Genomic DNA, 11,469 nt, shown 5'->3' on the forward strand with positions numbered 1-11,469 from the left:
TTTTTTGTCATAAAAGTAGGACCCCACCACATCTATGATGATACCGGGTTTTGTCACAATTATCGTCATAGAAGTGTCATAAGTATGACAGAAAAAAATTTCGTTCGGCCCAAAATGTCAGAGATGTGTCTTTTTTTTGTAGTGAGGCCTAATGAAATCGCCAGCCATGCGGTCCACACACTCCAAAACCTCATGAATTTTTTTGTTGATGACAGAACGACTATGTCCAAACCGATCTGCTACATTATCAGTGGTTTGGCACCTCCCCAAAGTCCATAAAAATTGTGCCAATGCTTCTTTCGATGATATGTTGCAAGTTGACTTAAGCTCGTACTTCTCAACCAACAATTCATGCAATGAGTAAAAAACTGACCTCCTCATTCTGAACATAGAGTAGAAAGCTTTTGCATCTTGCTCCTTCTCTGCCACCCATTGGAGGCCTGTAACACGGTGTGACTTTCTTGGTGCATACAGCAATCTCTCACTTGGCGACGCCACTTCCATAGCACATGCAAACATGCCCAAATCACATTCCTCATCTGATCCATCTGAAGATTCATCTGAAGTGTCCATCTGCCACATAAACATACACATGAGAGTTTAGCAACAACATAAAAAATTACCAACAATAGTTCTACATGATACAATACAATTCCAAAGCAAATAATTATGTTCTGAACAAGTGAACATTGCATATGAGAGCAAACATGTCCAGGAAATTACAAGTTGGAAGCAAAGGGCTGGGTTCACAACATTACATGTTTCGAAGCAAATAGTTGGAAGCAAATGATACATATCGGTTCACATCATTACAAGTTCAAAGCAAATAGTTGGGTTCTACTTATTTTTTGTTGAGCTCCCATGTCCTCTCTATCCATCGAAGCCTTGCACTAGGTTCATGATCCTTGAATGTTACGAAAATACCACGATATTTCCTTTCCAACATAAGATAGGAAGCATAGAAATGCACATCACTCCCAGGTTTAGCACCATCCGCAATCACCATGTTCATCATGTCTCCAATCTCCTTTCTTGTTGTATCCTCTCCTAGGTTTCCCTTTCTCTTTTCCCTTGCACCAAAGAGGTCAACCATATGTACACGTGCATCAGTTTTAACACTTTCATGTGACCACTTCTCATTCATCCTAGGACTTGGCGAATAAGAACATGGCATCTTCTTCCCAATCTTGGCACGCTTCGTACGAGGTGTAGCTTAGACATCATGACTTTCACAACCTGAATCACCATCCATATTAAAGCGAGATGAACCACTTTGATATGTGGGAATTGGCACCCTAGCATGTTCATTTGTGACACAGCAAGCATCAAACACCTATCTCATTTTGTCCTCCTCTGCTAGTGGAGCATACCGAAACTTGGCAGCTAACGGATTTGCCTACAATCAAATACCAACACTCACAGTTAAATAATGATAGAAGAACATCACTCACTACTTGAATGAATGACATGGCAACAAAATACCTTTATCTCCAATGCCCACCACTCATCTGTAGCTGCAATGGTCTTCGTATATTCATCTCTACCAATGCCAGTTGCTTTCCGAGTCAATGTCTTCCATACACTGTAGTCTGCTCTACATATATCCCATCTATTCTTCAGTTGGTCGGAAGAATAATTTCTCCCGGAGCGCTCATTGAACTTTCTAACCAAATTAGCTTTTCCAATGTCGGTTAAAGTGGTGCCACCACGGTTATTAGCTCGCACCTCCTCTACACATGCATCCATAAAAATGGTATGCGCTGCACTGTCCCAGTTTGCTTTAGGGGGCTTGGTTTTCTTTTCTTTCTCCATCTACAACGTCTATCATTAGCACATAGCAGTCGCTAAACAGAACCACTCACAAGTAGCATTGAGCAATTGTAGTAGAAAAAAGAATTTAAAAAATCATCTACCTACACAGTACAGAGAAGAACTCTTGTTCCATGTACAGAGAAGAATCTAACAAATAAACTAACATAATCTACATCCATCCATCAATCAATCAAATCATCTACATCCATCTAGCAATCTATTGTTCCATGTACAGAAAAGAGCTACAAAACTTCTACATCCATCTATCCATCCACTCTTCCATGTACAGAGAAAATACAAGAGAGAGAGAGAGGCTCACCGAGGCAGCGGACAGAGGACAGCAACAGCCGGCTGGATGGGCTCGTCGGGGCCGGCGGAGGACGGCGGGGAGGGCGGTCGGAGCCGGCGGGGCGGAGGACCTCAGGGGCTGGCAGGATGGGGTCGGAGGAGGTGGCGCTGAGCACTGTTCGGCCGGCCGGATGGGCGCGTCGGGTGGCGCTCGTCTTCTCCGGCAGGGTCGCCGCCATTCGTCGAGGGAGGAGGGGTGGCGGGTCAGGAACCCTAGCGGCGGCTGGAGGAAAGGGGAATCGAGCGAGGACAAGGGAGCGAGCGAGGCCAATGTGTTTTCTGGGCCGCGGTCGGTCGGGCTGTGGAATGGCATTTTGCCTGTAATTTCGTGTTGAAATAGGGGTACAGTCTGAAAACAAAAACGTTTTCATTTGCGGGAGGTCCAGAATCGACCCAAAACGCTGCTTTCAGTTGTACTGTCGATTGTGGTATGATTTTGACGATTCTACACAATCAAAACGAGACCCAGAATCTCCATAATCGGGTCAAAAGAACTGGGCCAAAATCTTGGTTCCCCTGCATACCATAGCTGGCCAAACAAGCTATGCTAGATGGGCCGACCCGGTAGCACGTAGGCACGACACGACCCAGGCTAAATGGGTCAGGCCTGGAACGCAGCACGCCATGGCCCCGTGCCTGGGCACACGGACCGGCCTGACACGACCCTTTTTTCATTTTTTCTGAATTATATAAATATATATGGCCCATATAAACAACCTATTAGGCCTAAAATGGCCCAAAACAGTCCATAAGGCCGAACTGCTAAACAGGCCAGCGTGCTAAACGGGCCAATGTGCCGGACCAATTAACTAAGCGGCCATGCCTGGGCCTGAAGGCGCAGCACGCGGGCTGAAACGGCACGGCCCCATGGGCCATTCCGTTTGGCCAGCTCTGCTGCCGATAATAACGCCGCGTGTGCCAGGTCGGCGGTATAGCCCATGTCGGCCTCCCACGTGCCACGCTTCCGTGTTCACACCTCCCGTCCCCTCCCCTCCGCTCTCCAGCGATGAAGGAAAAGCAGAAGCTTCCTTTCCCCTCTCCCCCGATATTCCCTGATAAGAAAAGAGACTGAAATTCAAAACAAGCCACCGTTCATTCCCTCGTTCATCCGCCGAAAACCTCGCTCCCCGGGGGATTATGGAGGCGTAGGGCTCGGGATCCACCGGAGCAACCAAGCTTGGATTGGGAGGACGGCCAGGGATGTCGGGGCCCGTCGACCGGTCCGGGAGGCCCGGTGAGTGTCGAGCGTTGCTTCCTTGAACTGCTTGCCCTTCCTGCTTTCTCCTTCGCGCTGCCCTTTCTTCGTGCCTGCCTGGACGTTCTCGCGCATCGATTCGCTACCGGTATTTGCGCGCGAGAGATTATGGCTGCTTCCGTGCAGTTGAACAATTACAGTAGATGATTCCTCAAAAAAGTATAATTACAGTTGATAACAAGATAATTCGCTCAAGATAATCTCTATAACTGAGATTTAGTTCTTGGATTCGGGGTGCTGTGATTTTTTGGCTGTACGTCTCATGCCTTTCTTCTGAGTGGAGTGTCCAATAACAGTAGTATAGAAAATACCAAATTACTCTAATTATGATTGGGTTTTTTTTTGCATATCTTGAGGATCTTTTTAACATTTCACTAATGTGATAGCAATTAATTAACTGTGAAGCATTACTAAGTGCTCAGTTCACGTGTTGCCTACTCCTTGTCAATTCTATTACCACGACAATAATTGCCAATTTCCATTTCAGTCAGAGAAGGAATGCTGAGATAATATTTGCAGGTGCAGGTTTTGAGGGCTTCACTCATGATGATGAGAATGAAGAGAGCAAATCCGATGAAGATAACTCCGAAGGTGACAACAAGGCCAAAAAGGGGTCCTTCAAGAAAAGAGCGATTAGTGCCGGAAATAAATTTAGGCGTTCCTTGAGGAGGAAGAGCAAAAAGAAGAGTGGCAATCTAGCCTCAATAGAGGATATAAGGGATGTGCAAGAGCTGGAAACTGTTGAAAGATTCCGCCGATGCTTGCTTGATGGGGGCTTGTTGCCCGAACGTCATGACGATTATCACACGATGTTGAGGTACCACATCTGCTGATCTGAAAGAATATTTGGGTTTCTTCTTTGGTAGATTACCTCCATTTCCAGCAAAAATATCTCAAATAACATGTTGATTATATATTTTAGTGTAAATTTCACCAAATTATACAGGTTTAGTGTACAGGCTGTCACAAAACTACGTACAATACAGGTTTAGTGTACAGGCTGTCACAAAACTACATACATCAGAAAACTACATATTTTTCGAGAAGTTGTATAAAAAAACTACAAATTTAGGTTTTTTAAGTCCCATGATTTGTGAAAATGCATCACTACATCTGGTTCTGGGTTACAACTAGGGCATGTTTGGTTACCTGCATCATTTTGGCCTCTTTGCATCTGTGGCCCGGTTCAGCATGCCTGAGCTAATGCAGGCTTAAAACCATGTTCTGGGCCTAGTTTGGTTGCTCACAAAACCCCGGCCTGCATTAGAGGCGAACCACCAGCACGCCGTTTGGTTGCAAGCATGTGGTACCTAGATGCAACGTGCTGTTGTTTGGTTATGTTCAAGATATGCGGTGTGGTAACCTCTTGTTCGAGTGGTGAGGTTACCAGCACGCACGCGTCGCACACACACACACACACAGACAGAGCATAGCAATTTGAACAAGCATTCACACTACATTAACAAGCATAGTCATAATAACGACGACAGAGTCATAACAGATTATGGCTGACAGACTAACGAAAACACATTAAACTTCTTGGATCAAGGCAAGTGCTTCGTCGTGCGCGGGGTACTTGGCAACCACCTCTGCGCCGGAAAGGTTGAAGACGATCACCTTGAAGGTGTCCTCAGCCATCACCTAGCCGATCTGCGAAGCCGGCCCACCCCTGATCCATGGCTAGCCTCCTGTTGATCTCCCGGAGCTTGATATTCGAGGTGCAGCCGGTGTGTGCAGCCGGTGTTCTTCTTGAGTGTTATGCAGGCAACCAAACACGCCCTTAGTCTCAAAATAGTTATTTCTGTCAAACTTGTCTTTTTTTAGAAACCATATCTGATATTCAGAAAGGGAAAATAGTACAGTACAACAAAATATAGACAGAAAAACGAGCAAAATCTCTAACTCCCTCCATCTTTTGCAAGAAAACCTGCACAAGCCTAAATCGCCTCCAGGAGACACTGCGCATTAGAAACTCGCCTACAACGGCGAGACAGAGGCTTTACTGCTAGTTTATAGCCCCCCCTCCCCCCCCCCCCCCCCCCCACACACACACTCACTACCCCACCCACCCACCCAAAAAAAGATCTGGACATCCAGACCTGTGGGACCACACCCTCACTGGCTCTATGTCGACGCTGAAGACCGTGACAGGGAAGAAGCCAGACACTGCCGGGGGGTCTCATTTTCACGCAACAATGCCTCCACCGCAATAACACCAGTGCTCTGCTTGGACACCAAAATGTACACAAAACAAGGAACAAACAACAATCGCCTGTAACGTCCCAGGAGCAGTTGGCTTTTGATGTGTCTTCTAATGTAGTTTTTAAAATATAATTGGTATTTAAATCTCTTGTTTGTGATAGTTTGTACACTAAAGCTGTAGTTTGTTTCTTCTATTTTAAATTTCATATATTCCTTCAAAATTAATGTTAAGAAGGAAATTCCAGTTTTGCTCATTCGTTTCAAGTTTTTTTTGGATTGGTTCAATTTTCTTTTTTACACCTTCCATGTGTAGGTTCCTGAAAGCAAGAAAGTTTGATATTGAGAAAGCAAAGCATATGTGGTCAGAAATGCTTAGATGGAGGAATGAGTATGGGGTCGACAGTATAGAGGTAAATCTAAAATCGAAACATACACCAAGAAAACAAGTGACGTTACTTACTTCACGTGACTTCTAATCTTGACCCTTGATTCGTTAGGAATTCGACTACACTGAATTAAATGAAGTTAAGAAGTATTATCCACAATTTTACCATGGAGTGGATAAAGAGGGAAGGCCTGTCTATGTAGAACTAGTTGGAAAGGTTGATGCCAATAAACTAGTCAAAGTAACAACTCTTGACCGATACATAAAGTATCATGTGAAGGAGTTCGAGAGAAGTTTCCAGATGAGGTTTCCAGCTTGTTCCATAGCTGCAAAAAGGCACATAGACTCGTCTACAACTATTTTAGATGTGCAAGGGGTGGTATGTTTTCTTATGGCCAGGTTTGCTTTCAGTGAATCCAATTTTATGTGGTCATGGTAGTCAGTGACTTCTTTTTCATAATTCAGGGCTTAAAGAACTTCTCAAAAGATGCAAGGGAACTAATCATGCGACTGCAGAAGATTGACAATGATAACTATCCAGAGGTAGGTGATACAGTTACTCTGCTATAATGGTTTTCTAAATATTTATTATCTTCTGTTAATTAATAACCTTTTTCTCTATGTGCCCATTTGGTCTCTCTTTCAAATTGCACATGTAGCTAATCTACTACTCCCTCCGTTCGGAATTACTTGTCTCGGAAATGGATGTATCTAGAACTAAAATACGTCTAGATACATCCATTTCCGCGACAAGTAATTCCGAACGGAGGGAGTATATCTAAATAGCTAGCCCCCACTACTAGGAATTCTCTCGCTTCTCCTTGAGCCACATCATCCAAATTAATTTAGCCCTCGGATATAGTAGATCAATCAACAATATCCGTCCGATCTACACAACGAGAGCCGCTGCACGTACCATATGTAGTCAATGACACATGCATGCAGTAACTGCCGCCTATGTGTGTTTTAATCAAGGAAAAAAACTGACGCATGCATGCAGCTCATAGCATGATACCTGAGTGCTCTATATATGAAAGAAAAGTGAGTCCTGCATGCATTTTTATTCCGTCCAACTTTAAACTTATAGATGGAGATATGTATTTCTTTATTTATTTATTTGTAAAATATTGATAAACAACTTATCTTACTACAAGAGAAACTATAGACAGCAGCTAGATGATTAGTTCAGCGCAATGTTTATTTTATACAAAATCCCGCCGCAACGTGCGGGGCATCGCCTAGTTACTACTAATTCTGAATGTTTTTGCAGACATTGTGCCGCTTGTACATTATAAATGCTGGGCAGGGCTTCAAGATGTTATGGGGTACAATTAAATCATTTCTTGATCCACAGACTGCTTCGAAGATTCATGTAAGTATTGTAACTTTAACTGTGTATTTCTGCCTTCACTATCATTAGGACACCTTTTTGTTCATTTATTGAACTCGTAAGTTTTACTGTGTGTAATGATTATCTCATGTATCATTCTCATCAAGGTTCTTGGAAGCAAGTACCAAAATAAGCTGCTTGAAATAATTGATGAAAGGTAATACCAAACTGTCAAAACAGTTATTCGTTACTTGCTAATTGTGTGTTCGTACATACTGCTTTTCAGCTTCTGCCTAATTTGTTAGTATCATGTCCAGTGAACTACCAGATTTTCTTGGAGGCAAATGCAGGTGTGAAGAGAGTGGAGGTTGCTCAAAATCAGACAAAGGTCCTTGGAAGGATCCTAACATAATAGAGGTTTCTCCTCGCACTCTTATTACTGGCTGTCCTGTTGTATATCACTAACATAATGTCTCTTCCATTATAGAGGGTCCTTAACGGTGAAGCAAATTATGGTCAACAAATTCTTGCCATATCAAGCACTGATGGGAAGACAGTTTCTTATACTAAGCTTCATTCCTCAGCTGTAAGCACACGTTGTTTGGATCATTTTGAATGACTAGATCACCTTAAAATTTCATTACGAGCTTTATCTTGTTTTCTTTTTGGATCAGAAAAAAACCAGTGATGCCTCAGCCGAATCTACATCTGATGTAGAAGATATTACGTCTCCTGCTGCTCCACTGGATGCCACTGTGAACCCTGATTTGACCCTTCATGAGGCGAGTATATATCCCTTTTGAGCGTAACCCAATTCAAGATATTAACCAATGCTACCACTAGAAGTACGTAAATTTTGGCCATGTGCATCATATGATGCAGAGGCCGGGGTTATCCTCTTTTCGAAGAAAAAAGAGAAGTACGTAAATTTTATGTTTAACTGCCAAAATATGATATAATTTATCATGTCCGTTTTGCCTTTCAAGCTTCAACTACCTGAGACTAAGTTGTAGCAGTCTACTATCTGAAACTATGATAATAAGTGGAGAAGTGCCTTTTGGGTTCGTGCGAAATTCTTAATTTGCGGCTTACATTTTTTTCCAGTATTTTTTCCTGGTCAGTATGCTTATTGATTAATGTAGCCTACTTGCAGCCAAAATCTTCAGGACATGCTTCAACTTCTGGTACTGCTACTGTCCTAGAGGAAAGCGTCCCCACTGTTGTTGACAAGCTTGTGGATGATGTGTGCAACAGTCCAAAAGCCACTTCAATGGCTTCTACCTCAGGTTTATATGTATTGCTATCACTCTTAATGTTACCGTGACTTATGGCCATATTGTACAGACTAACTAGAAACATATTCACTGCATAATAAACCTTCTAGTACAGAACATTCTTTTAGGAATAGATTATGTTATTAAATGAGCTCCACTATGATGAGCTTAAAGGATTTATACTGACTAGTTTTGTTGCATGCTTCACCCAGGTTCATTCTCCTTGAGAAATATACGTATGGCATTGGGAGTGCTACGAACTCAGATTGTTACTTGTCTGACAGTTTTAATTATGAGCCTTTTTATGGTGATCCGTTCTGCCCCAAGCAGAGTATCTGAAAGGTTCTCAAGACAGTCCATTGGCTGTGATCACAATTGTGGGGAATTTCCCCAAAATTTGGAGTTTAAGGTACCGTATGTATTAAGACGGCTTCGTGAACTGGAGGAGAAGGTGGTTGTACTTGAAACAAAGCCATCTCAAATGCCAGTTGAGAAAGAGGAACTGCTCAATACAGCTGTGTGCCGTGTCGATGCATTGGAAGCTGAGCTGATTTCTACAAAGAAGGTACCTCCGGTTCATTAAACAAAAACTATTTCTCGAGCCATAGGTTATTGTTCAATGATACCAATTGTATATTTTTTTTTTCTTTGCGGGGTAGTGTATAAACAATTATTGAGGTTAGTGCCTGTAACAGTTGACCCAGTTTTATGATTTCCACTACAAGCATGAGAAACACATGATGCATGCCTCTTTCCATTCATTTTGCGTAGTATTTTCCTTTATTAACCTTTGTTTCTCTTCATCCCATATGCAGGTGCTCTACGAGACATTGATAAGGCAGGACGAGCTGCTTGCATATATTGAAAAACAGGACAAAAACAAATTCCGGGTATGTTTTCCCCTATTGTTTGTTCGTCCTCTTTTAAGCTGGCGCGTTCTTGGTGCTTAGCCCTTCTGGTCCATACTGTGACTCCATCCATTAATTTGCAGAAGAAGAGGTTCTGCTTCTAAGTGCTGGAGTACACTCTCAACTATTTATTTTCCTTCAAGACGGGGTATTCTTCTTGCCAAATTGGATGCATATATTTGTAATTTGTTTGCGTGTAAAGTTCTGTAAGTGTATATCACGAATAGAAGGGCGGGCGAGCATTTTGCCACGTCTTTGATGTTCCACTGCTGAGTATATATCGTTGATGCCTGGAACATATTTGAGTCCAGAAAAAGCAAAGGTGTACAGTACAGAATTTATATAGAAATACAAAGGGTGTAGCGTACAGAATTCGCCGTGTCCCGTTGAGAAAGACCTTCTCTTCTTGTCCATCTAACTTTGTTGTTGAACGCTGAATTTGTGGCCTGAAGAACACTGGCATCGATGCAGCTCTAATGTTATAGTGATCGCGTTGATCCGTCGGAGTCCAGAGGCGAAAGCAGCCCAACTTGAGACGGCACGGCGGCGTATGTGATTCTAGCTGGACCTGGGAGTACGTTACCTCACCTACGCCGTCCGTTGTTAGCAGTATTGTAGTGGGAATGGGACACTGGCTCGTACTACGTCGTGCCGTCGTACAGCGGCCGGTGGTGTCGTCCGTTTCGTCCGTGGGAAAAGTTGGATGCGTCTCGAGAGAGCATTTTGTTCTTGCACCAGTGTACCTGAGAGTTTTTCTTGTTGTTGAAAATAGTGTACCTGAGAGTTGGAGACGTCTCTTAGACCAAATCATGAGGTAGGGAAAAAACTTTGTACTGTTTCGCTTCCGTGATTATGTCATCCATCTCTTGACCTAACAAATTGGTGGAAAGGAAAAATACTCTTGCTCTGCTAGAAAGGGAGCTCTGCATGCAACTATGCAAGCCAACGGCAGACAGCGATCCAATGCGATTCTGGTTTGACTGCAGGCCTGTTTGCTACTACTCCCTCCGTCTTATAATATAAGAGTGTTTTTTATATTAATGTAGTGTCAAAAACACTTTTATATTCACCCGCAAAAAAACACTCTTATATTATGGAACGGAGGAAGTATCAACCTGCTGACGAGTGTTCATTTGCTCGGTGCATATTTCGCCATGAGCATGATGATACCTTGGGCGGGGCACAGTGGATGGCCGGAGGTGCCACCGTGCTGTGCTGCCCGGGGACATCATCATCGTGCACGTATGGCGTCAGACAGGCCAATCAAGGCACAGGCGCAACAGCCACACGACCGTCCCCGTCTCGTCGAGCGGGCGATTGGTTGATTCGCTCGGCTTGCTCCACTGGATGGAACGCAGGTGGCTCGTAGGATTTGACCCGCCCGATTCTGCAACTTCGCGCCCAAATTGCAGCGACAGGAGGTATTGCTTCTTCCACATTCGACGCTTCCAAATCGAGCTCGCCCTGCCCTTTTCCTGTTCGGGCGTCACGCTTTGACCGGAGACGTCAGGGTGGCCGTCGGGGAGGCGGCCGGCAATGCGACGTGTACGAACGAGCTGGTTTACATGCATCACGTGAGTAGTTTGCATGCTCCATTTGGGATGCTGTTTGGTTTCCAGCCACACTTTATCACACATCAAGTTATGCAAATTTAATTAAGTCAGAGCATGTATAACTTGACAAATCCGGTCCCTCAAACATCCGCGGACACGTCCGTGGACAGTGACCGGTCGCATCCGAATCTTTCATATTTCAACCCTAAATCCATACAAAGCATACAAAATAAATCCTACGTAGTACATAATACGTACTGTCCTAGCTAATCTTCGTCGTCGGAGATGTCCATGATGACGGTGTCGGGCGCTGGTTGGACGAGCGCGTAGGAGGAGGACTCCTCTTGCTCGACCTCATCCATGTAGGCGAACATCTCCTCCTCCTCCGCGGCGTGCTGCGCC

At 44.0% G+C, this 11,469-nt stretch overlaps 2 protein-coding genes across 7 annotated transcripts; one reads left to right on the top strand and one right to left on the bottom strand.

The window, feature by feature from the left end:
- Window positions 1-670: 670 nt before the first annotated feature.
- Window positions 671-2,488, bottom strand: LOC109751626 (uncharacterized). The gene is given in 3 exon segments (XM_020310511.4): window positions 671-1,396; window positions 1,483-1,812; window positions 2,132-2,488. Coding segments are annotated over 3 exon segments (1,227 nt in total). The 5' UTR covers window positions 2,474-2,488; the 3' UTR covers window positions 671-841.
- Window positions 2,489-3,091: 603 nt separating this feature from the next.
- LOC109751621 (phosphatidylinositol/phosphatidylcholine transfer protein SFH6) lies at window positions 3,092-9,886 on the top strand. Of its 6 annotated transcripts, none has more exons than XM_020310503.4 (14): window positions 3,092-3,394; window positions 3,935-4,232; window positions 5,931-6,027; window positions 6,115-6,381; window positions 6,468-6,545; window positions 7,273-7,374; window positions 7,500-7,549; window positions 7,650-7,749; window positions 7,820-7,918; window positions 8,007-8,114; window positions 8,486-8,618; window positions 8,819-9,171; window positions 9,422-9,496; window positions 9,598-9,886. In XM_020310503.4, the coding sequence occupies exons 1-14, from the start codon at window positions 3,361-3,363 to the stop codon at window positions 9,616-9,618; spliced, it is 1,815 nt and encodes a 604-aa protein (XP_020166092.1). In that variant the 5' UTR covers window positions 3,092-3,360; the 3' UTR covers window positions 9,619-9,886. The 6 variants fall into 6 exon arrangements, with proteins under 6 accessions (XP_020166092.1, XP_020166093.1, XP_040260030.1 ...); XM_020310504.4 differs by having other exon boundaries at window positions 3,941-4,232; XM_040404096.3 differs by having other exon boundaries at window positions 3,094-3,394; window positions 7,638-7,749.
- The last annotated feature ends 1,583 nt before the right edge of the window (window positions 9,887-11,469 follow it).

The sequence above is a fragment of the Aegilops tauschii genome, chromosome 3 (genome assembly GCF_002575655.3).
Source record: "Aegilops tauschii subsp. strangulata cultivar AL8/78 chromosome 3, Aet v6.0, whole genome shotgun sequence".
NCBI classification, from domain to species: domain Eukaryota; kingdom Viridiplantae; phylum Streptophyta; class Magnoliopsida; order Poales; family Poaceae; genus Aegilops; species Aegilops tauschii.